This window comes from Lolium perenne, chromosome 1 (genome assembly GCF_019359855.2).
Source record: "Lolium perenne isolate Kyuss_39 chromosome 1, Kyuss_2.0, whole genome shotgun sequence".
Taxonomy (NCBI): Eukaryota; Viridiplantae; Streptophyta; class Magnoliopsida; order Poales; family Poaceae; genus Lolium; species Lolium perenne.
The window spans coordinates 183,723,696-183,746,241 of NC_067244.2; the positions used below are offsets into that span (position 1 = coordinate 183,723,696).

At 43.7% G+C, this 22,546-nt stretch overlaps 1 protein-coding gene across 1 annotated transcript; it reads left to right on the plus strand.

Moving 5' to 3' along the window:
- The first annotated feature begins 523 nt into the window (after positions 1-523).
- On the plus strand, positions 524-2,894 carry LOC127315309 (peptide-N4-(N-acetyl-beta-glucosaminyl)asparagine amidase A). The gene has a single exon (XM_051345811.2). The coding sequence runs from the start codon at positions 752-754 to the stop codon at positions 2,618-2,620; it is 1,869 nt and encodes a 622-aa protein (XP_051201771.1). The 5' UTR covers positions 524-751; the 3' UTR covers positions 2,621-2,894.
- The last annotated feature ends 19,652 nt before the right edge of the window (positions 2,895-22,546 follow it).

The window sequence follows — 22,546 nt, forward strand, 5'->3', positions numbered from 1 at the left end:
TTCAAAAGAATTATGTAGGATTTTTTGTAGAAATTGGAGCCATAGCATTTATTTTTCTACAAAGGTTGTTTGATCCTTTAAAATTTCTACAAAGGATTCACTTGCACTATGTTTCAAAATTTGCCTTCACTTCAACCTTTTACTACCATATCTTTGGCTTTCATGTGCAATCGAACGCTTTGTAGATCAAAAAATTTGTACTTTTCTAATCCTATAGGATTGAAGACGACGTGTCATTTCAATCCTACGCTTTTCCTATTTTTGCGTTATGAAAATCCCGCGAGTCAAACAAGCCTTAAAAGTGTACATACTCCCTTCATTCCACAAATTTTGTATTGCTTATAGTTTATATTAAGATTTAAAGTAAAACCACGATAAAAATTATAAAACGAATTGAGTGGACATTATTATATTGACTGCATGAACATGACATAACGCTTGAACAGGGTCCGATGATAATAGCATACAGAATGAGGTTGACATAATTGTGTCATCCACTCTGATTCCTCGTGTGGTAATTCTTGGGCGATGACCGTGATTACAACCAAGTCATGGCATTTGTTGCTCGGATAGTGATCGAGCGCGCTCAAGTTCAATCCACTCCTCTAAAAGTTTGTCGTGAACACCGGCGATCTGAACATCTCAGTACAGATGCTGCCTGGAGCAGGGCAGGCAGCCAAGCAGATCCAAATCTAGCAGCACTAAACAAAGGCAATCAGCGGCGAGGCGCGCTTCCAAGCTCCCAACCAAGATGGCGCCGCGGCTTCTCTTCCTCTTCCTCCTCCCGCTCCTCCTCGGCCCGGTTCTCGCCGAGGTCCCAGGCCACTACGCCGTCCGCTACGCTCGGCCGGGGGCCTTGGCCAATGCGGCGGCGGTCCAGGAGTACCTCGACCCCACCTACCCGCTCCCGCCCCCTCCGCCCATGGCGCCGACCTGCACCGTGCCGGTGCTCTCCCACTCCTTCGCCAACACCTACGGCGCCGCCCCGGCCACGGCCGCCTACGCGCCCCCGCCCGGGTGCCCCGCGCCCTGGTCCCAGGTCGTGCTCTCCTTCTCCGTCGAAATCTCCGGCGACCAGTACGACCGCGTCGCCGCCGTCTGGCTCGACGGCGCCGAGCTCCTCCGCACCACCACCGCCGAGCCCACCCCGGACGGCATCCGCTGGACCGTGCGCAAGGACGTCACCCGCTACTCCGCCCTCCTCCGCTCCCCGCCCGCCGGCGTCCTCTCGGTCATGCTCGAGAACCTGGTCAACGACGTCTTCACCGGCCTCTACAACGTCACCGTCTCCCTCGAATTCCACGGGACCCCTCCTTACCCCCTTATCTCCGAGGTAACTCCCACCTCCTCCTCCTCCGACAAGCCGAAGCTGCCGGAATCCTACTTCCAGGCGCCGGCCGACCTGATCCTGCCGATCTCGGAGGCCACCGGCGACAGCGGCTACTGGTTCCGCATCCAGAACTCGTCCGACTCGCGCTCCAGCCTGCTCACCATTCCGACGAGCACCTACCGGGCGGTGCTGGAGGTGTTCGTGTCCCCCCACTCCAACGACGAGTTCTGGTACTCCAACCCGCCGGACCTCTACATCAAGGCCAACAACCTCAGCACGGGGAGGGGCAACGCGGCGTACCGCGAGGTGGTCGTGAGCGTGGACCGCCGCTTCGCCGGCTCCTTCGTGCCGTTCCCCGTCATCTACACGGGCGGCATCAACCCGCTCTACTGGCAGCCCGTGTCCGCGCTCGGCGCCTTCGACCTGCCCACCTACGACATCGAGCTCACCCCGTTCCTCGGCCTCCTCGTCGACAACAAGACTCACCAGATCGCCATCAGCGTCGTGGACGGCATCGCCGAGTGGCTCGTCGACGCCAACCTGCACCTCTGGCTCGACCCCAGCTGGCTGGAGGTGGAGGCGGCGCTCGGGCCGTACCAGACGCCGCGCCTGTCCATCTCCCGCAGATACACCACGCAGGCGCTGAACGGCAGCTTCAGCATCAAGGCCAAGCGCAAGTCCTTCTTCACCGGCTGGGTCAGCTGCTCGCTCGGCAACCTCACCACCGAGGTGGCGACGGAGACGGAGGCCAAGAGCCTGGTGGAGTTCACCAACGACGGCACCAACAAGACCGTGCAGCTCAAGGTGGAGCGGGAGACGGAGGTGGTGGTCCGGTCGGAGAAGGGGAAGGAGATGGGTAAGCTCACCACCGAGGCCGAGTACCCGCTCTCCTTCTACCTGGACACAGAGGACGCCGGTGAGGACGGCATGTCCGTCATGAAGGGCAGCCTGTCCCACACCCTCGACATCCAGACCAAGGTGGAGTGCGGGGGCTTCGAGGGCGAGGCGCGGCTCGTCGACGAGCAGACGGCGGCGGGCTGGATGCTCGTCAAGGACCACGACGTTGTCAACGGGACGGCCACCACGAGCCAGAGGTACCGTTACAGCGACGACCAGTGGGAGTACGAGCGGTCCATCGACGCGGCGGACGGCGCCGTGCTCAGCGACAACGTCAGCGAGAAGTTCAGTCCCCCCGACGACCACCTCCGGGCCGCGGCGACCGCTTGCCTCCCTGGAACTGCAACGAGCTGCGACGGAACGGCGTCGGCGGCCGACATTGCTGCCATGTAAGCAGGCTTCCCTTGGATCCCCCGCCTGGTGAGAAGCCTTGGCCAAGTCAATTCTTGGGTTCCAACAGATTTTGAGAGTTGGATTATCAGACGGTGCTTTTTTGTTCCTGTATATGTTCTCCTCCGTATAGCTCATGTGAAACGTATGTACTTAGTTTTGTCAACGTCTATAATAATACCGGTTTTCGGGAATTTTCCTAGTTGTACTGCCTGTATTTTTTTTATTGTGTTGAAATAAAGCTGTGACACCCAATAAAGGCGGATTTATCGTCTTACACGCCTTACTGTTTTGCGTCTTCTTCTTGCGACAGAGGCGGCGGCTACCTCCCTCCCTCCAATCTCCTCCGGCCAGGGCGCTGCCCCTCTCCCTCCACTTGCCGCTCTAGTGGCGGGAGGGAGGAGAATCTCGTTCCCCCGTTCTGTAGGTAAGGTTAGAACTTATCTGTTATGGTGCGTTGTTGGGGTGGTGGGAGCGGCGCCCGGTCCCCTCTCCCTCCACTTGTCGCTCCAGCGGCAGGAGGGAGGGGATCTCGCTCCTTCGTTCTGTAGGTAGGGTTAGGGCTTGCATGCTATGGTGTGTCGTTGGGGTGGTGGGAACAGTGCCCGAGCAAATAAATCTGCCCCAACTCTACTTCCACACCGACGGCGACCTTCACGGCGGCGTCTCAGAGTTGGTGGCACATTGTGATCGATCCTTCAGATCGGCCACGTGGCCTTCTTGCCAGATCTAGCGAGATATGTTTCTCGACGTGTCACCGGCGTTCGTCGTTATCGGTGGCGGCGCTAGGGCCAGGGCGAGATGGATGCTCTGGAGCATGGATGTTGATCCAGAGGTGGTGGTTCAATCGATGTTCCCCGACTTCGTCGTCGGGATGCAGTGGATCTTGGTCCAAGATAGCACGGGGACGTCCCCGGTCGACATGCCACATCGACACGTGCCTTTTTGCTTGCAACGGGACTTTTCATCGAGTCACAAAGCCTCGCTGGCGATGATGCTCTTTTGGATCTGGCAATGATGGAGGTCCGGCGTCTCTTCGAGCGCACGTTTAGGTGGCGTTGGAGTTTGGCGGCGGACGGCTGACTTCGCCGAGTGCAGGAAACCCTAGGGATAGTTTTGTATTCTTCTGTCATTTAGGTTTTTTCTGCAAAGTTTCCACAACAACTATTTTCTCCTGGCCTGTCTGTTCGTTTCCACGTTTATTTACTCATGTAACTTGATTTTCTATTAATAAAATACGTGGTTGCTCTAAAAAAGGCGGAGTTATAGTATTACCCTTTTGGCCAATTTATGAATTGTGTTGGTGTGTGTTGCATTGCACAATTAGGGCATCTCCATCGGGTTACGAAATATGTTTTTTGTTTGTTTGTTTGGGTCGGTGTTTTATCCTCCCCTGGTATATTTGGTATGCCGACCCAAATGTGGGCCGACACATTTTTCCTACCCCCTCGTCCCCATGGACGATGCAGCAAAATTAATGCCGATGTGTGCAGCCCCCATTTCCCGCCCTGGTTGTGTTCTATATGTAGGATGCCACCACATGGTTTAAGGGAACACCCTAGCTAACATCCATGACTCGCCGCAAGATCACCACCTGGGCCAAGATAAGCCAGGTGGGGCGCGAGCACTTCTCGGAGGACTTCGAGACAACCGCGATCACCGCGATAGAGGCAACAGAAATCACCGATGAAGGAGTTATGTCGTGGCCCGTGGAGGCAATAGTAAATATAAAATACATGCACAGTGGAAGATGTACTTAGAACCCAAGAGAGGGTGACCTTAAAGGTAAAGGTAAGCTTCATGTGTATCATAAAGTGTGTGTGACGGATATTGTACAATACAGGGATATTGCTCCTCCAACTATGGAGAGATATGTTCTAGGCACTGTCGGTATTACAATGTCACTATGTGACTGGCCGAACACATTGTGATAGTGACCACAAGAACATCGGAACATGGAATGAGAATAGAGAATGAAATTGTTATGATGATAATGGTAGAGTGATCAAGATTTGAATTCACGGGGTTACCAAAGTCTAAGCGTAGGTGTCATTATATCGTGCAACATAAGGAACAAAGTATTGAATAACACAAGGCTGGGTTGAAATTTATTCTTGTAGGTATAAGAGCCATCATGGACGTCCAAGGCCCCATTGTTGGTAATTGATATGCACTACAAGAAAAGTTGCCATGGCCGACGAAGTTGAAGTCGCGCCGTGGTTGCTGGTGTACCATGGCCGACGATTTTGGGTCTGTCCGTTGTGCATGTCAAAACGTTTTTTTTCTCGTTTTTGAGGCCACCTAGCCCGACGAAAATGGCCAAAACGTCGCGTATGGTGGCCCGGGACGTGGTGCATCTCGAAATCTCGGGTTCGCCGGCCGAGTCAACGCAAATCCGCACCGCCGAGGGATATAGGGCCCAGATGGCAGCCTCTCTGGCATTGTTTTTTTTCTCGATCGCGCCATCTCGTTCAACGTTCTCCGATCGAGCCGTTTACGATGCAGGATCATGGGTCCCGCATGTCATCCTCTATGAACCAAAATTCTTTCTATTCTTGGATTTTTTTTGACCCCCTGATTTCTGGCTACTTCCTTTTTCTTTTGATCCCTTGCCGCCTTGGAAACGTTGAGACCGCTGCTGCTAAATGGGACCCGCATGTCATCCTCTATGTGCAATCAACTTTCTTTTCTTGGAGTTTTTTTTGGCACCTCAAATTTGGTCACTTGCCTTTTTCTTTCGATCCCCTGCCGCCTCTCAAACGGTGATACCGCTGCTGCTAACTGGGACCCGCATGTCATCCTCTATGTACTATAAAACTTTCTTTTCTTGAATTATTTTTGGCACTTCATATTTGGTCACTTACCTTTTTCTTTCGATCCCCTGCCGCCTCTCAAACGGTGATACCGCTGCTGCTAAATGGGACCCGCATGTCATCCTTTATGTACAATAAAACTTTCTTTTCTTGAATTATTTTTGGCTCCTCATATTTTTTCACTAGCCTTTTTCTTTCGATCCCCTGCCGCCTCTCAAACGGTGATACCGCTGCTGCTAAATGGGACCCGCATGTCATCCTCTATGTACTATAAAACTTTCTTTTCTTGAATTATTTTTGGCTCCTGATATTTTTTCACTTGCCTTTTCTCTTTCGATCTCATGCCACGTTTGAAACGTTGAGGAACCTGCAGGCTCATGGGACCCGCGTGTCATCCTCTATGTACTATAAAAGTTCATTTTCTTGGTTTTTTTTCACCCTCTGATTTTTGGCAATTTCTTTTTTCTTTTGATCCCCTGCCGCCTCTCAAACGGTGATACCGCTGCTGCTAACAGGGACCCGCATGTCATCCTCTATGTACTATAAAACTTTCTTTTCTTGAATTATTTTTGGCACCTCATATTTGGTCACTTACCTTTTTCTTTCGATCCCCTGCCGCCTCTCAAACGCTGATACCGCTGCTGCTAAATGGGACCCGCATGTCATCCTCTATGTACTATAAAACTTTCTTTTCTTGAATTATTTTTGGCTCCTCATATTTGGTCACTTGCATTTTTCTTTCGATCCCCTGCCGCCTCTCAAACGGTGATACCGCTGCTGCTAAATGGGACCCGCATGTCATCCTCTATGTACTATAAAACTTTCTTTTCTTGATTTATTTTTGGCTCCTGATATTTTTTCACTTGCCTTTTTCTTTCGATCTCATGCCACGTTTGAAACGTTGAGGAACCTGCAGGCTCATGGGACCCGCATGTCATCCTCTATGTACTATAAAAGTTCATTTTCTTGTTTTTTATTCACCCTCTGATTTTTGGCAATTTCTTTTTTCTTTTGATCCCTCACGCCTCTCAAACGGTGATACCGCTCGCTAAATGGGACCCGCAAGTCATCCGCTATGTACTATAAAACTTTCTTTTCTTGAATTATTTTTGGCTCCTCATATTTGGTCACTTGCCTTTTTCTTTCGATCTCATGCCACATTTGAAACGTTGAGGAACCTGCTGGCTCATGGGACCCGCATGTCATCCTCTATGTGCTATAAAAGTTTATTTTCTTTAATTTTTTTTCACCCTCTGATTTTTGGCTATTTCCTTTTTCTTTTGATCCCCTGGCGCCTTGGAAACGTTGGGTAAGCTGCTGACTCATGGGACCCGCATGTCATCCTCTATGTACAATCAACTTTCTTTTTCTTTTGATCTCAAGCCGCATTTGAAACCTTGAGACCGCTGCTGCTAAATGGGACCCGCATGTCATCCTCTATGTACAATAAAGTTTCTTTTCTTGGATTATCTTTGGCTCCTGATATTTTGTCACTTGCCTTTTTCTTTCGATCTCATGCCGCCTTTGAAATGTTGAGTAAGCTGCTGGCTCATGGGTCCCGCATGTCATCCTCTACGAACAATAAAAGTTTGCTTTCTTGGAGTTATTTTTGACCCCTAATTTCTGGCTATTTGCCTTTTTCTTTTGATCTCCTGCCCCCTTTGAAACGATGAGGACGCTGTTGGCAGGTCGGTCCCACATGTCATCCTCTGTGAACAATAAAAGTTTCCTTTGATGGATTTATTTTGAATCCCTAATTAATTTTGGGATATTTCCTTTTTTTTTTCCTTTGATCCCCTGCCGCCTTGGAATCGTTGAGGATGCTGCTGCCTCATGGGTCCCGCATGTCATTCTCTCAGAACGGTAAATGTTTTTTTTCTTGGATTTTGTTTACCAAATGATTTTTGGCTTATTTTTTCTTTCGATCTCCTGCCGCCTTTAAAACGTTGAGGACGCTGCTGGCTCACGGGTCCCACATGTCAGCCTCTATGAACAATAAACGCTGACGATGCTGCTGCCTCATGGGTCCCGCATGTCATCCTCTTAGAACGAAAATGTTTCTTTTCTTGGATTTTGTACCAACAGATTTTTGGTTTATTTTTTCTTTCCATCCCCTGCCGCCTTTAAAGCGTTGACGACGCTGCTGGCTCATGGGTCCCCGATGTCAGCCTCCCCGTACAAGAAACATGTGATATCTTGATTATTTTGCAGACAATAAACATTGTATTTCGCTCTGAGCTATTGCAAACGGATAAATTAAATCTTTATTTTTACATAAACAAACTTATATGTTGAATCTCCTTGTTTTTTGTTTTTGCGAAGCATAGGACTTTCCTGTTTTGGAGTGGGCTGAAACTGTACGAGTCCAAAGGCGTCAGCAGGATAGTTCGAAGGCCCAGACGGCCAGATGCAGCCCAATTGAAACCTTTCTTTTCTTGGATTTTTTGACCCCCGATTTACGGCTACTTCCTTTTTTTTTGGTCCTGTGCCGCATTGGAAACGTTGAGAACTCTGCTGCTAAATGGGACCCGCATGTCATCCTCTATGTACAATAATTTCTTTTCTTGGATTATTTTTGGCTCCTGATATTTGGTCACTTGCCTTTTTCTTTCGATCCCGCGCAGCCTCTCAAACGGTGAGACCGCTGCTGCTAAATGGGACCCGCATGTCATCCTCTATGTACAATCAAGTTTCTTTTCTTGAATTATTTTGGCTCTCGATATTTGGGCACTTGCCTTTTTCTTTCGATCTCATGCCACGTTTGAAACGTTGAGGAACCCGTCGGCTCATGGGACCCGCATGTCATCCTCTATGTACTATAAAACTTTCTTTTCTTGGATTTTTTTCACCCTCTCGATTTTCTTTTGATCCCCCGCTGCCTTGGAAACGTTGAGTAAGCTGACTCATGGGACCCGCATGTCATCCTCTATGTACAATCAACTTTCTTTTTTGGAGTTTATTTTTGACCCCCTAATTTCTGCCTACTTCCTTTTTCTTTTGGTCCTATGCCGCCTTGGCAACGTCGAGACCGCTCGCATGATGGGACCCGCATGTCATCCTCTATGCACAATAAAAGTTTCTTTCGTGGATTATTTTTGGCTCCTGATATTTGTCACTTGCCTTTTTCTTTCGATATCATGCCAACTTTGAAACGTTGAGAACGCTGCTGCAAAATGGGACCCGCATGTCATCCTCTATGTACAATAAACGTTTTTTCTTGGATTATTTTTGGGACCTGATATTTGTCACTTGCCTTTTTCTTTCGGTATCATGCCGCTTCTGAAACATTGAGGAAGCTGCTGGCTCGTGGGTCCCGCAAGTCATCCTCTATGTAGAATAAAAGTTTCCTTTCTTGGAATTATTTTTACCCCTGATTTCTGGCTACTTCCTTTTTCTTTTGATCCCATGCCGCCTTGGAAACGTTGAGACCGCTGCTGCAAAATGGGACCCGCATGTCATACTCTATGTACAATAAAGTTTCTTTTCTTGGATTATTTTTGGCTCTGATATTTGGTCACTTCCTTTTTATTTCGATCCCGTGCCCCTTGGAAACGTTAAGACCATTTGAAAAATGGGACCCGCATGTCATACTCTATGTACAATAAAGTTTCTTTTCTTGGATTATTTTTTGCTAATGATGTTTTGGCACTTGCATTTTTCTTTCGATCTCATGCCGCCTTTGAAACGTTGAGACCGCCACATTGCAAAATGGGACTCACATGTCATCCTCTATGTACAATAAAAGTTTCTTTTCTTGGATTATTTTTTGCTCCTGATATTTGGTCACTTTCCTTTTTCTTTCGATCTCATGCCGCCTCTGAAACGTTGAGTAAGTAGCTGCCTCATGGGACCCGCATTTCATCCTCTATGTACAATAAAGTTTCTTTTCTTGGATTTTTTTACCCCCTGATTTTTGGTCACTTGCCTTTTTCTTTCGATCTCATGCCACCTTTGAAACGTTGAGGAACCTGCTGGCTCATGGGACCCGCATGTCATCCTCTATGTACTATAAAACTTTCTTTTCTTGGATTTTTTTGGCACCTCGTATTTGGTCACTTGCCTTTTTCTTTCAATCCCGTGCAGCCTCTCAAACGGTGATACCGCTGCTGCTAAATGGGACCCGCATGTCATCCTCTATGTACACTCAAGTTTCTTTTCTTGAATTATTTTTGGCTCCTGATATTTGATCACTTTAAAAACAACTTGTACGTAGAATGTCCCTGTTTTTTTGTGGTGAATCATAGTATCCGTGTTGTATTAGAAAAGGGGCCGAAAGTGTTTGAGTTGCCCGTTTGTAGTTATTGTGCATTATAGTCCTAGTAAGTAGGCCCACATCAATTACCATGTAGACGGCAACCCAAAAGGGGAAATTTTGGCCCAAGCGGGGGAAGTTGTACTTTTTTTCTATTGGTAAGGTTAGCCTCACACACAAAAAATGTCTGGTTACATGGGGCGATCTTTGGAAGCCCGATCGCATCGAAGGTTGCACATCTGCGCCTAATATGCTTGTCAGCAGGAGGTTTGCTATTTGTTGGAAAACTATGGAAGGGGAGTTTGTTGGTGCATGCATACGTTTGCGAGGAACCAAATGCAGCATTTTGACTTCACCAGACAACTGAACAGCATGTGTTCTTCACAATACAGCCAACACAAGCATTAACTAATGTAACTAGAGACATTGAGTACAGATTGAGCCTTCATGTTTAACATAACATTGTGTGTGGAGGAGCCACGCACATAGTATATAAGAGTACCATCATGTTGACCACAAATGCATCATCGAAGAGAGTGGTAAATATACTTATTGACCACCTCTCTACAAAAAAGTGGTAATTAGAACCGAACATGCACCACCTTATTTGAGCTGTGATCCATATTGTTCCTCCAGTGGTGCATGATTGCCTTTACACTTGATGACCTTCTCGCAGTTTTCGTGATCAAATACGAGCACCTTCAAGGATCTGGTGTCAATCCTCTTGAATACTGTGAAGTATCCTATCTTCAAGTCATGTGCTTTGACAAACGCTGACCAGCGTGCGTCCATAACAATCTTGCCATCTTCCTCCTTCAGACCGACCTCCCAGATGCAATCGGTGGAGATCTTCAGCTTGATGGTCTCTGGCCACAAACCTTCAAACCAGGGCTTAAAAGCACTGGGGATGAGCCCATCCAAGAATCTTGCAGAAGCTGCCGGGGCGGGTCTGCTCATCGGCGTTTGGTGGCCTGATCATCAGGGCAGCTCCCTTTTTTTCAAAGATGAGCTCTCTACAAGCTTGATCTTGTTGCCTGAACAATGCAACAACAAAAATGGACCCAAATGGTATACTTATGAAGCCCACAATCTGAACATTATGCCTCTGGATCTAGTTTGGCTATTTCGTAGGAACGGTATATCAGCTTCAACTCATAAACTCTGGAAAAAACTAAGCAACAGGAATAGAACTATAGATAGCATGGCATGGTGGATGCATAGCCCGTGTTTGCAAATAGTTTGTGGGTAGCCCACACTTGCAAGTTCATATCAACATATATTTTCCCCGGAAATTATAGTATTGCAATTTCGACGATTCGCACTTGATCATACTTTTCATCGGCTGCCCAGTTTGGCTGACCGGTTTGTTTATTCGTTAGTGTCCTCCTTCCTATTCCTAGACACCCAAGTCCATCATCATGGGCACTGACAAGGTGTAATATAAGATATATGCCACAAAAATAATACGTAGGATTGATAATGAAAATAAGTTTCCAATGGTCCGTGTCCAACAAGGGACGAGTAGTTTCTCTCCACTTCATCCCGACGTGTGTGTGGTGAGCAAGCCCTCCCATCGATCGAGGAATTTAATTTGACAAGGGCTACAGGAAGACATCACCAAGAAAGGGTGATGCATGTCTCCTTCAACAAACACAGCAAGACATGTCCGAAGCAAGTACATGAACACAAGTACACCACCATAATAATACTACATGAACACAAGTGATGCCGTCGGTTGGGGAGGCCTAAATAAAACTTAAACTTAATCCTAATCTAATGGACGTCGGTTGGGGCGCGCGACGGGTCTGCCTCGTCCTCGTTCTTCGCCTATGCCGCCTACGTCCGTGCCCGCTTCTGGTCCCATGCTTCGCGATAGGGGCGGCCCTGTGGGTATTCTTGCGTATGCAAATGAATACCCAAGATTTTGACAAAACCTTAGAATTTCCTCATAAATCAGGGAAAAATTTGGCAAATACATGAGGATTTTGGCAAAATGAATACACAGGTTGAAAATGAATACCCAGCACTTCATCACTGGCGCAGCCACTGTTCGCGCTCCAGGCGGTCGAGCATGGCGGACGCCGTCAAAAGACCTTGCCGGCGGCGCTGTCCCAGCGGTTCAGTCCTTAGCCGAGAAATCTCCTTCCGGAAGAAGAGTATCGCTTGCTGGCGGGCGAACGCCTCATAATGGCGATGAGCCCTGTCCTCGCAGAACTTCCGTTGGGAAGCCTCCAAGATCCGGAGGTCGTGCTCGCTGTACTCCTCCTTTAACCGTGGGTCCTCGTCGTTATCGGAGCTGTACTCCGCGTCGGACTGCGGCTCCGGCTCCGGCTCCGGCTGCGATGGTGGTGGAGGCTGCGCGCGGACTTTGAGGCCAAGCCTACAGAACCTCGTTTTCCGATGGCGCGGCATTTTTGAGGTGGAGAGGAGAGAATGGAGCGTAAGTGGTGGTGGAAATGAGAGGATAGCACCGCGGGGGTGGACGGCGTAGTAGGTACTTTATGCTGGTGGTAGTCAACTACCCTCATTTACGGCGGGGTAGGCGACTGGACGCCGCGTGTCCGGCCGCTGCCCTCGTGGCCGCCTAGGTTTAGGCGCGGGAGACCATTAAACGCCGGGGACTACCAACCTTCCCGCGTCGCCTTTGATGCGAACAGTCGCGTCCTCCCGCTGACAAGGCGGCCCCACACGCGAAAACCGTCGTGCCGTGAGGCGCCGACGCGCCCGATTCGCGCCCTTCGCCGGTGTGAGCCCAAAAAATGCAACTACTACTACTGTACTAGCGTATAGGGTGAGCAGGCCCTCCCATTAGTATCAGAGGAATTTGACAAGGGCTACAGGACGACTAGTTACAAATGGAACCTGGGTGCGGGCGCACCCAGTTTTCCAAAAAATGAAAAAACGGTATTTCAAAGTTTCAAAAAAATATGTAGTAAATTTTTGCATGTACATATTATGTTGATACTTACTCGTGTGAGTTTTCACGAAAAAATATCATTGTATGTGGCCTACACAAAAATGACGAAATGCCCAAATGATAATAGTGAATAGGAATTTGTACTATTCACAGATCCGAAATTTGCATTTTGTCATTTTTGTGTAGGCCACATATAATGGTATTTTTTTGTGAAAACGCACACGGGTAAGTATCAACATAATGTGAACATGCAAAAATTTACTTCACATTTTTTTGAAACTTTTAAATAGCATTGTTTTAAAATTTTCATAACTGGGTGCGCGCGTACCCAGGTTCCGTTTGACATTTTCGGATGCATGTCTCCTTCACATGGTCTTTTTATGTCATATAGTAAGGCACTAGCAATGATCGGAGCGGCGTGTCTAACTAATATACTCCCTCTATCTCAGAGCTTAAGGCGTAAAAATAAATTCGATTTTTGATCAAAGCATAAGGCGTAGGGTGAACTCTATCCTATTTCTACCGAAGATGCCCCTCTCAGCCGTTTCTCGTTTGCTAAAAACAGGGAGACGATTGACCCAGCTATGGCATGCACACGGTATTCACGCTGAATTAATCGCTTCCTCCAGTCAATCTCCTCTAAAACCGGTGCCTCATTGGTTGTATACGGTGCATGCATGAGATGGTAGTTAACGAGGAGTCTGATGCGGCTACTTTAGGGAAGAGAGAGAAATACGGAGTAAAAGGAGTGAGTTATTAGAGATTTATGAGGGGCAAGTATGGAAGCTAATTTCCACGCCAACCCTACTTAATCCTAGCGCCAATTTATTTACACCTTAAGCTGTGAGATGGAGTAAATGTTTAGCAGTTGTAAATATTTATGGGCTTTTCATCAGCAATGATGATGGCACAACATGAAGTGAAGTTTAGCAGTTGTAGCATGATTTTTTTTTGAATAAATGATGCTCAAACTCACCGATTCTCAAACTGCCCTTACAACGTTAAGGGAGCTGATATTAGGCACATACCCACTTTCCCTAAGCCCTGAGACAACGCAATCAAACATCATGCTATCCGGAAGTCTGAAACAATCTCAACTGTGAAGAGATCAACATTTAATTTAACAAAACTATCTAATCCTGATGTGTAGAGAACGAATCCGTTGCACATATTGCTGCAACTCATAAATAGATCACAACACAACTTCAGGATTATTTTTTACAGAACACAATTTTGTGATGCCATTTGTTATCACTCCTTGGTGTGTATCTTGTGCAATATCGGTTAAATTGCTAGGCCATCTACTAATACTGATGGTTCATGTCTCCAAGCCAGTGAAAGTAAGAGTTCATATACTTAGCCAAATGCTCAGCTAGCTACCCCATGTAGGAAACGCCCGTGGGAAGGTAATTGCATCCTTCTCGAGAATTTGATCTATTAAAAGACATCTGAAAACAAAAGACGGCTACCCTGAAGTAATTGAGTGTAAGATGAAATACTAAAATTGCTACACCAGCAAAAGTGGACAATTGCCTCATCTAAGCTGGTCTAGTGTACATCCATGTTTAACATGTGAAGATGTGAGCGTATGAATTAGTAGCCAAAAACAACAGACTATTTTCAGGGAAAGCACGGCAAAGTAAATGCAGATAATTCTACTTTAGCAATCGTCTCACCTTGACACATGTAATATGAACTATAGTTTCATGAACAGCAATTAGTAAGAACAAGAGAAAAGTAACAAATGCCTTAGTTGATATAATCTAAAAATAGTAGCTGCCCATTTCAGCTAATGATTTGTCCAGATGAAAAGCCCAACAGAAACTAAGCATCGAAACGTCTCAATAATATATAGAAAATAACTCTACATCAGGATAAGAATGAATTCAGTAGCTAACTCTATTTGAGTCTTTCTCATTACTTCGATCGATGTTTACATACTAAAGTGGTACTGCAATAATGTTTCGTGACCGACATCGAGCATTCTTGCAGCTTTTAGCATTTGTGTCATCTAGGTTATTATTGATGCCAAAACTAGACACTAGTTAGTGTATACACAGTTATATACTACCTCTGTCCCACCGAAAGTGTCCGAGATTTGTCCAAATTCAGATGTATCTAGACAAAGTGAAAGCATATAGATAGATTCAAATTTTGACAAATATATATCATCTTAAGTTTAAGTCTGTGCTTGTAGTTAATTCCCTTTGTCTTAAGTGATCTATTAGAGAGCTTCCTGTGACCACCCGAAGGGTAAGAAATGTTTAATCAGTATAAGTGGATTGCCTAGACCTTTCCATCCGTTCGGACTTTTGGTTGCGTTGGCTAGTCGATGAAGCTTGACATGGTGTCAGAGCCAGGGTCTCGAGTTCGAGTCCTGGCTTTCGCAATTTATCCTAAAATTGCCGCCCTTGCGATCAGTTCGGACTTTTGGTTGTGTTGGTAGTGCATTAAGCTTGACAAGAAAGAAATGCCTTTTTATAGCTAACCCCAAGTCTGGTAACATTTGCAAAATAGGTATTAGATGTAGCTATCCATTCAGTAGAAGAATTTGCATTTTAGAGTTGAAGGTTCATAATCTCTTCTCTACTATTGATAGTTAAGGGTACACAGGGTATTTCTTTACCTCATTTTCGCGTTCTAAAAAAGGTACGCCATATGGTTGTGCTAAGTTAAACTGATTTAAGTCTGTTCAAGTTTATCGAAAGTTATACTACCAACATCTAAAACATCAATATAGGCTCATATATTACAAAAGATATTTAGATTTTCTTTTCTCGAACACATGCCTAGTCGTGCATCATTATATATTAGAGCATACAGGGTTGTAGCAAGGCTACGAAAAACTGAGAAAGCAAAAAGAAAGAACTATACGGGGACTACAGGGCAGCTAACTTTGCTAGGCCTGCAGGTGCTAAATCTTATATATATATGAGGTTGTAGATATTAGTCGTAAACTTACTCAAACTTAAATAACACTTGATTAGGAAAAAGATAACCTGAGTTATTTTGAATGAGGGGACGTCACAATCACTAATCAAAGATAATTGTGGGAAACTGAAATCTATTCAAGAAAATGGGAGAAATAATGTATCAAACACAAAATTAATTATACCATTTTATTGTTCACCGATATAAACAAAGAACTGTTTGATCTGCATGTAGGTACATCCAATCAACGCTTTTTCCCCGATCTCTAGAATATATAAGCTACGCATGTAATTACAAACGATTTTCTTCTATTTTTCTGTTTCTACGTTAACATTTGAGATACTTGTTAATTACATCCATATTCTGCAGTTGCATAGAGTTACTAATTCAGGAATGTATTCACATACGGAGTATACTATGTTTGCTGATGACTGACTAGTACTAATTCATTGCAAGCAACGGTTCATTCATATTCAGATAAAGGATGTGATCGTTAAGTCATATACTTATGAAAGTCCTTATGCATCTCTCTGATGCAGATGGCGGGGGTCTCTCGTCCTCCTTTTGGAGGCAAAATCAATTAGTTATATATGAAACAATGGGTGTAAAAGGTTATCAAAAAGGGTGCCTTCATAGTGCTACGTTATCTTTTGAGATACTGGTTAATTACATCCATATTCTGCATTGGCGTAGAGTTACTAATTCAGGAATGCAATCACATACTGAGCATACTATGTTTGTTGGTGGCTAATTAGTACTACTAATTCATTGCAAGCAACGGTTCATTCATATTCAGCAAAAGGGGGTGTGATCATTAAGTCATTTAAGAAAGGTAAAATATAAACAAGGTAGTTCATTAATAACTTCATTGGTTAAGGCAGTGTATCATGCAATGCAAAAGGACTGAAAAAATACCATTTGCGGTGTCCCAGAAGTACGTGGAGCCATCAGTTTCGTCCACCGCAAAAACGTGGCCACCGAGTTCAATGGCATCACAGTAATTTGGATAATCAGGTGCAGGTGTAAGGGCCTCCAGCATGGGCATTCTCCAGTCGCCACCCCCTTCAAGGTAGAAAATCGTTTTGTCGAACAAGGCGATGAGCTTGTAATCTGCGTACCTCCCACCTTTTGTGGGCACTTGGCAGATTACAATCTTCAACAAATCAATTCTTTGGACCCCAGTTAAAAGAGTATGCAGGTTGATATGAAAAACTACTATGATCGATCTTCGAAGCAGGTAGGGATGGAAGGGGGATATGTCGCTCGGTGTAGACGTTCACGAGGCACCACTGGTACCCATGATGATCGGCGGCGGCGATCCAGTCGCCGTTCGCGCCAAGCCATTTTCTGTCATGCATGAACGGCAGGGCGACAGAACGGCGAGGATGGTCGAGGGGCACCAGGTCATACACGGTATCATGCAGACGAGATGCTGTCGCCCAATCCCAGTGTTCATCGAACCAATAAGCAGGCGGAGGCATCAGCAGGCAGGGTTCACCCCAATGGTGCATCTTACCTTCATCCTTGCTGATCCGGTCGTAGAGCTCCCTGGAACATGCGGCAAGTCGGACGGTGTAGGTAACGTCCAGATGCGCAGCGATGAGGTCGGTGTTGTCGCCGGTGAGAGCCTCCCAGTGGCCTTCCCCGCCGCCCCGGCAAAGCCTAGAATAATTCATCACGTGAAGATGGATTTAGGTGGATGGCGGATGCAACCGCGCTTGGGGATTTCGGAGGAGAGGGCGAGCTGAACGATGCAGCGTGGTGGGGATCGAGATACTACGCGTGCGCGTGATTCTGGGAGGGTGAAGAAGAATATGATAGACATGCAAGGGGCAAAAACTAGGTAGTACTCTAGGCTGCTGCTGCGACTGGGCGCCGATTTGACTGTTGGTATACTAGCACGCCACCCATCTATAAATTTGCGACGACGTTTGGTGCAGTGATGTCTCGTCACATCAGGTTGACCAGAGAGGTTTTTTTTTTACAGTTTCCATTTCGATATATTTTTTGCCAATAATCGTAGTTCTCTACATGCCAGAGACACGTACCTTAACACGTGGGCAGCATGCAACTGCGCGAGCACCAAAATGGAATGAGAGATGTTTTAGAGCAGAACTTCATTTTCAATGCCTTTCTTAGCTTGGTTTGGAAACCGGACAGAGCTTCAGTGACTTGATGCTTCCAAGATACATTGTGACTATGTGCCACCATCTACCATCCATTTGAGATCCAACGTTCCAAACTATTTCTTATTTCGAAGCTAAAAAAACTATTCTGAAAATTTTGAAAAAATCCAGTAATATGTAGATGCCTTGTTTTAAAATCTATGAAGCTTGTGATTAAATAGCTTCTTACGTACTCGAGCACTAGTTCAAACTAAATATATATTTGCTCACAAACCTATAATTCAAATCGAATGAAACTATGTGTGTATATATATAGTAATAATATTAACTTTCGCCATAACTTGGGTCCCATTTATCTTGTGAAGTTTCCCACTATGTATGATGAACTGAACCTTAGCATTAAGATGGGACCAACATGTATATGCTATTGGTGTACCCACATGCACGACAGAGGAATGAGAGATAAATTATTTTTGATTGCTAGTTGTTTGATTCTACGGGATTTTTTCCTACACCAGCTAGTTGTTTGATTCATGGGAACATATCCTATAGGAAATAATCCTATAGAAAATAAACATGAGGTCATATCTCATTGATTCATTTATTTTTTATTTTATGCTCATTTGAATATTGGTCAAATCCTAGGTTTGACCAAGATTTAAACAAGATTAAAACATCAAAATGAAAGGGTAAGCCTGGATCCTTCTTATGCACTCTAAAATGAAGCTTTTGGGTTTTTTTTTTTAAAATGATCCTTCTTAGTCCATGTTTGAAACCCGAAACCACTTCTCTTCATGCTTGACTTCATAAGACAGAGTTTAATTAGGGTTAGCGGTATAGATACATGATTTGTCTGGTTTGAATATGTCTAGACCTTGTTTAACAACTTGAATGCTTACTATATGACATAAGAAGACTATGAACTTTGGTTTTTCATTTTTTGATTTTTTGTAATTTTCTGCCCATTTGAATCTTGGTCAAATCCTAGGTTTGAACAAGATTTAAACAAGTTTAAAACATGAAAATAAAATGGTAAGCATGGATCCTTCTTATTCTCCCTAAAATGAAGCTTTTGGGGTTTTTTGAAATTTCCATATTTCAAACCCAAAACCGCCACTTCTCTTTCATGCTTGACTTCATAAGACATAGTTTAGGGTTAGGGGTAGATATATACATGATTTTTCTGGTTTGAATATGTCTAGACCTTGTTTATCATCTTGACTGCTTACTATATGACATAAGAATGCTATGTGCTTTAGTTTTTCATTATTTTGATTTTTTCTGAAGAATCTTGGTCAAATCCTAGGTTTGACCAAGATTTAAACAAGTTTAAAACATGGAAATGGGAAGAGAAGCCTGTATCATCCTTCTTAGTCACTCTAAAATGAAGCTTTTGGGAGGTTTTTGAAATTTCCATGTTTGAAACCCAAAACCACCGCTCTTCATGCTTGACTACATAAGACAAAGTTTAGGGGTTACGGGGTACATACATGATTTGCATAGTTTGAATATGTCTAGACCTTGTTTCTCAACTTTAATGCTTACTATATGACATAAGAAGCTTTTGGGATGTTCTTGAAATTTCCATGTTTGAAACCCAAAACGACTTCTCTTCATGCTAGACTTCATAAGATTGACCGAGTTTAGGGTTAGGGGGTAGATACATTATTTGTCTGGTTTGAATATGTCCAAACCTTGTTTATCAACTTTTGAATGCTTACTATATGACATAAGAAGATTATGTGCTTTCGTTTTTTATTTTTTTATTTTTTATTTTATGCTCATTTGAATATTGGTTAAATCCTAGGTTTGACCGAGATTTAAACAAGATTAAAACATGAAAATGAAAGGGTAAGCCTGGATCCTTCTTATGCACTCTAAAATGAAGCTTTTGGGGTTTTTTAAAATGATCCTTCTTAGTCCATGTTTGAAACCCGAAACCACTTCTCTTCATGCTTGACTTCATAAGACAGAGTTTAATTAGGGGTTAGGGGTATAGATACATGATTTGTCTGGTTTGAATATGTCTAGATCGACCTTGTTTAACAACTTGAATGCTTATTATATGACATAATAAGACTATGTACTTTGGTGTCATTTTTTTCATTTTTTTAATTTTCTGCCCATTTGAATCTTGGTTAAATCCTAGGTTTGAACAAGATTTAAACAAGTTTAAAACATGAAAATAAAATGGTAAGCATGGATCCTTCTTAGTCTCCCTAAAATGAAGCTTTTTTTTTGAAATTTCCATGTTTCAAACCCAAAACCGCCACTTCTCTTTCATGCTTGACTTCATAAGACAGAGTTTAGGGTTAGGGGTAGATATATATACATGATTTTTCTGGTTTGAATATGTCTAGACCTTGTTTATCATCTTGAATGCTAGCTTACTATATGGCATAAGAATGCTATGTGCTTTGGTTTTTCATTCTTTTTATTTTTTCTGAAGAATCTTGGTTAAATCCTAGGTTTGACCAAGATTTAAACAAGTTTAAAACATGAAAATGAGAAGGGAAGCCTGTATCATCCTTCTTATTAATTAGTCACTCTAAAATGAAGCTTTTGGGAGGTTTTTGAAATTTCCATGTTTGAAACCCAAAACCACCTCTCTTCATGCTTGACTACATAAGACAAAGTTTAGGGGTTAATTAGGGGGTAGATACATGATTTGCATAGGTTGAATATGTCTAGACCTTGTTTCTCAACTTTAATGCTTAGTACTATATGACATAAGAAGCTTTTGAGATGTTCTTGAAATTTCCATGTTTGAAACCCAAAACGACTTCTCTTCATGCATGCTTGACTTCATAAGACAGAGTTTAAGGCCGGGTTAGGTGGTAGATACATGATTTGTCTGGTTTGAATATGTCTAGACCTTGTTTATCAACTTTAATGCTTACTATATGACATAAGAAGACTATGTGATTTAGTTTTTCATTTTTTGTTTTTATTTTATTTTTCTGCCCATTTGAATCTTGTTGGTCAAATCCTAGGTTTGACCAAGATTTAGACAAGTTTAACACGTGAAAACGAATAAGTAAGCCTGGATCCTTCTTAGTCACTCCAAAATGTACCAATTGATAGATATGTTAACTTTGCTTCATGGAAAAAATAATGTCATGTAATTAAATGAGTTAACTTGGATTTCCTACGCTTGAATCCATAGGAAACTTTGTTCTAATGCACTATAATAATCAACCGAGTTTTTACACCAACAGGTCTGTCACTTACGTGTGGTGCCCACGCGTGAGGTCCCACACTTCAGTGAGCACAAGTCACGTGCAATAGGTACGCAAACTCCCAGCCATCTTCTTTGTCAAGAGAAGACGCATCAGGATGCGTATTGGAAGCCTCTGTGTCCTTCAGGATCCTTCGGTTGTCCCTCTCACACACACAAAAAAAAAACAAATCTCTCTCATTCTCGGCCTCGCTCGACTCGCTCGCTCGCACCTCCCTGCTCACTGACAAACCCTGCACAATAGTCAACATCGTCACCCGAAAAAGGGGAGACACCATAATGCTCTCCCTTCTTCTGACCTTCCGAGTGAATGAGTGATCCCTCTTCCTCCGAGTTTCACTAGCTAGACGGGCAAACACACATGTGCTGCATAGTAATAATAAAAAGGTAGAAAAATCGATATACGAATCTATAATTAAATAGGTTAAACTAGGGTTTTGCCCAGTACTACAGATCAAGGTTCAAAAAAATCCAACTACGGGGTTCGAACAACACGATTCTAATCCAAGAATTTTTTCTACCTCATCCAAATGGCCTCAAACTATAGGGTTAGCATCTATCTAGTGCAGTATGTGTGAAAATGTATGCACTATGTGTGCTATAACTTGTATGTCTTTCAAATTTGAACCAAATTTGAATAAGTTTGAAATATTTGAAAAGGGGCTTTTGGCTTAAACGTTTGAAACCCAAAACAACTTCTCTTCATGCTAGACTTCATAAGACCGAGTTTAGGGTTAGGGGGTAGATACATGATCTGTATGGTTTGAATATGTCTAAACCTTGTTTATCAACTTTAATGCTAACTATATGACACAAGAAGACTATGTGCTTGGGTTTTTCATTTTTCTATTTTTTTTAATTTTATGCCCATATATTTGAATCTTGGCCAAATCCTAGGTTTGACAAAGATTTAAACAAGTTTAAAACATGAAAATAAAAAGGGAAGCCTCTATCCTTCTTAATTAGTCACTCTAATAAGAAATTTTTGGGAGGTTTTTGAAATTTCCATGTTTGAAACCCAAAACCACTTCTCTTCATGCTTGACTTCATAAGAAAGAGTTTAGGGTTAGGGGGTAGATACATGATTTGTATGGTTTGAATATGTCCAAACCTTGTTTATCAACTTGAATATGCTTACTATATGACGTACATAAGAAGACTATGTACTTTGGTTTTTCAGTTTTCTATTTTTTTAAATTTTCTGCCCACTTGAATCTTGGTCAAATTAATCCTAGGGTTGACCATGATTTAAACAAGTCTATAACATGAAATGAAAAGGTAAGCATGGATCCTTCTTAGTCACTCTAAAATGAAGCTTTTGGGATGTGTTCTTGAAATTTCCATGTTTGAAATCCAAAACGACACTTCTTTTCATGCTTTGGTTTTTCATTCTTTTGATTTTTTTCTGAATTTTTATGCCCATTTGAATCTTGGTAAAATATATCCTAGGTTTGACCAAGATTTAAACAAGTTTAAAACATGACAATGAAAAGGTAATTAATCATGGATCCTTCTTAATTAATCAGTCAGTCTAATTAAAATGAAGCTTTTGGGAGGTTTTTCAAATTTCCATGTTTGAAACCCAAAACCACACTTCTTTTCATGCTTGACTTCATTTATAAGACACAGTGTAGGGTTAGGGGTAGATGACT

Excerpts from the sequence above, each read along its gene's own strand:
- LOC127315309 (XM_051345811.2), top strand. The coding sequence starts at position 752 with ATGGCGCCGCGGCTTCTCTTCCTCTTCCTCCTCCCGCTCCTCCTCGGC.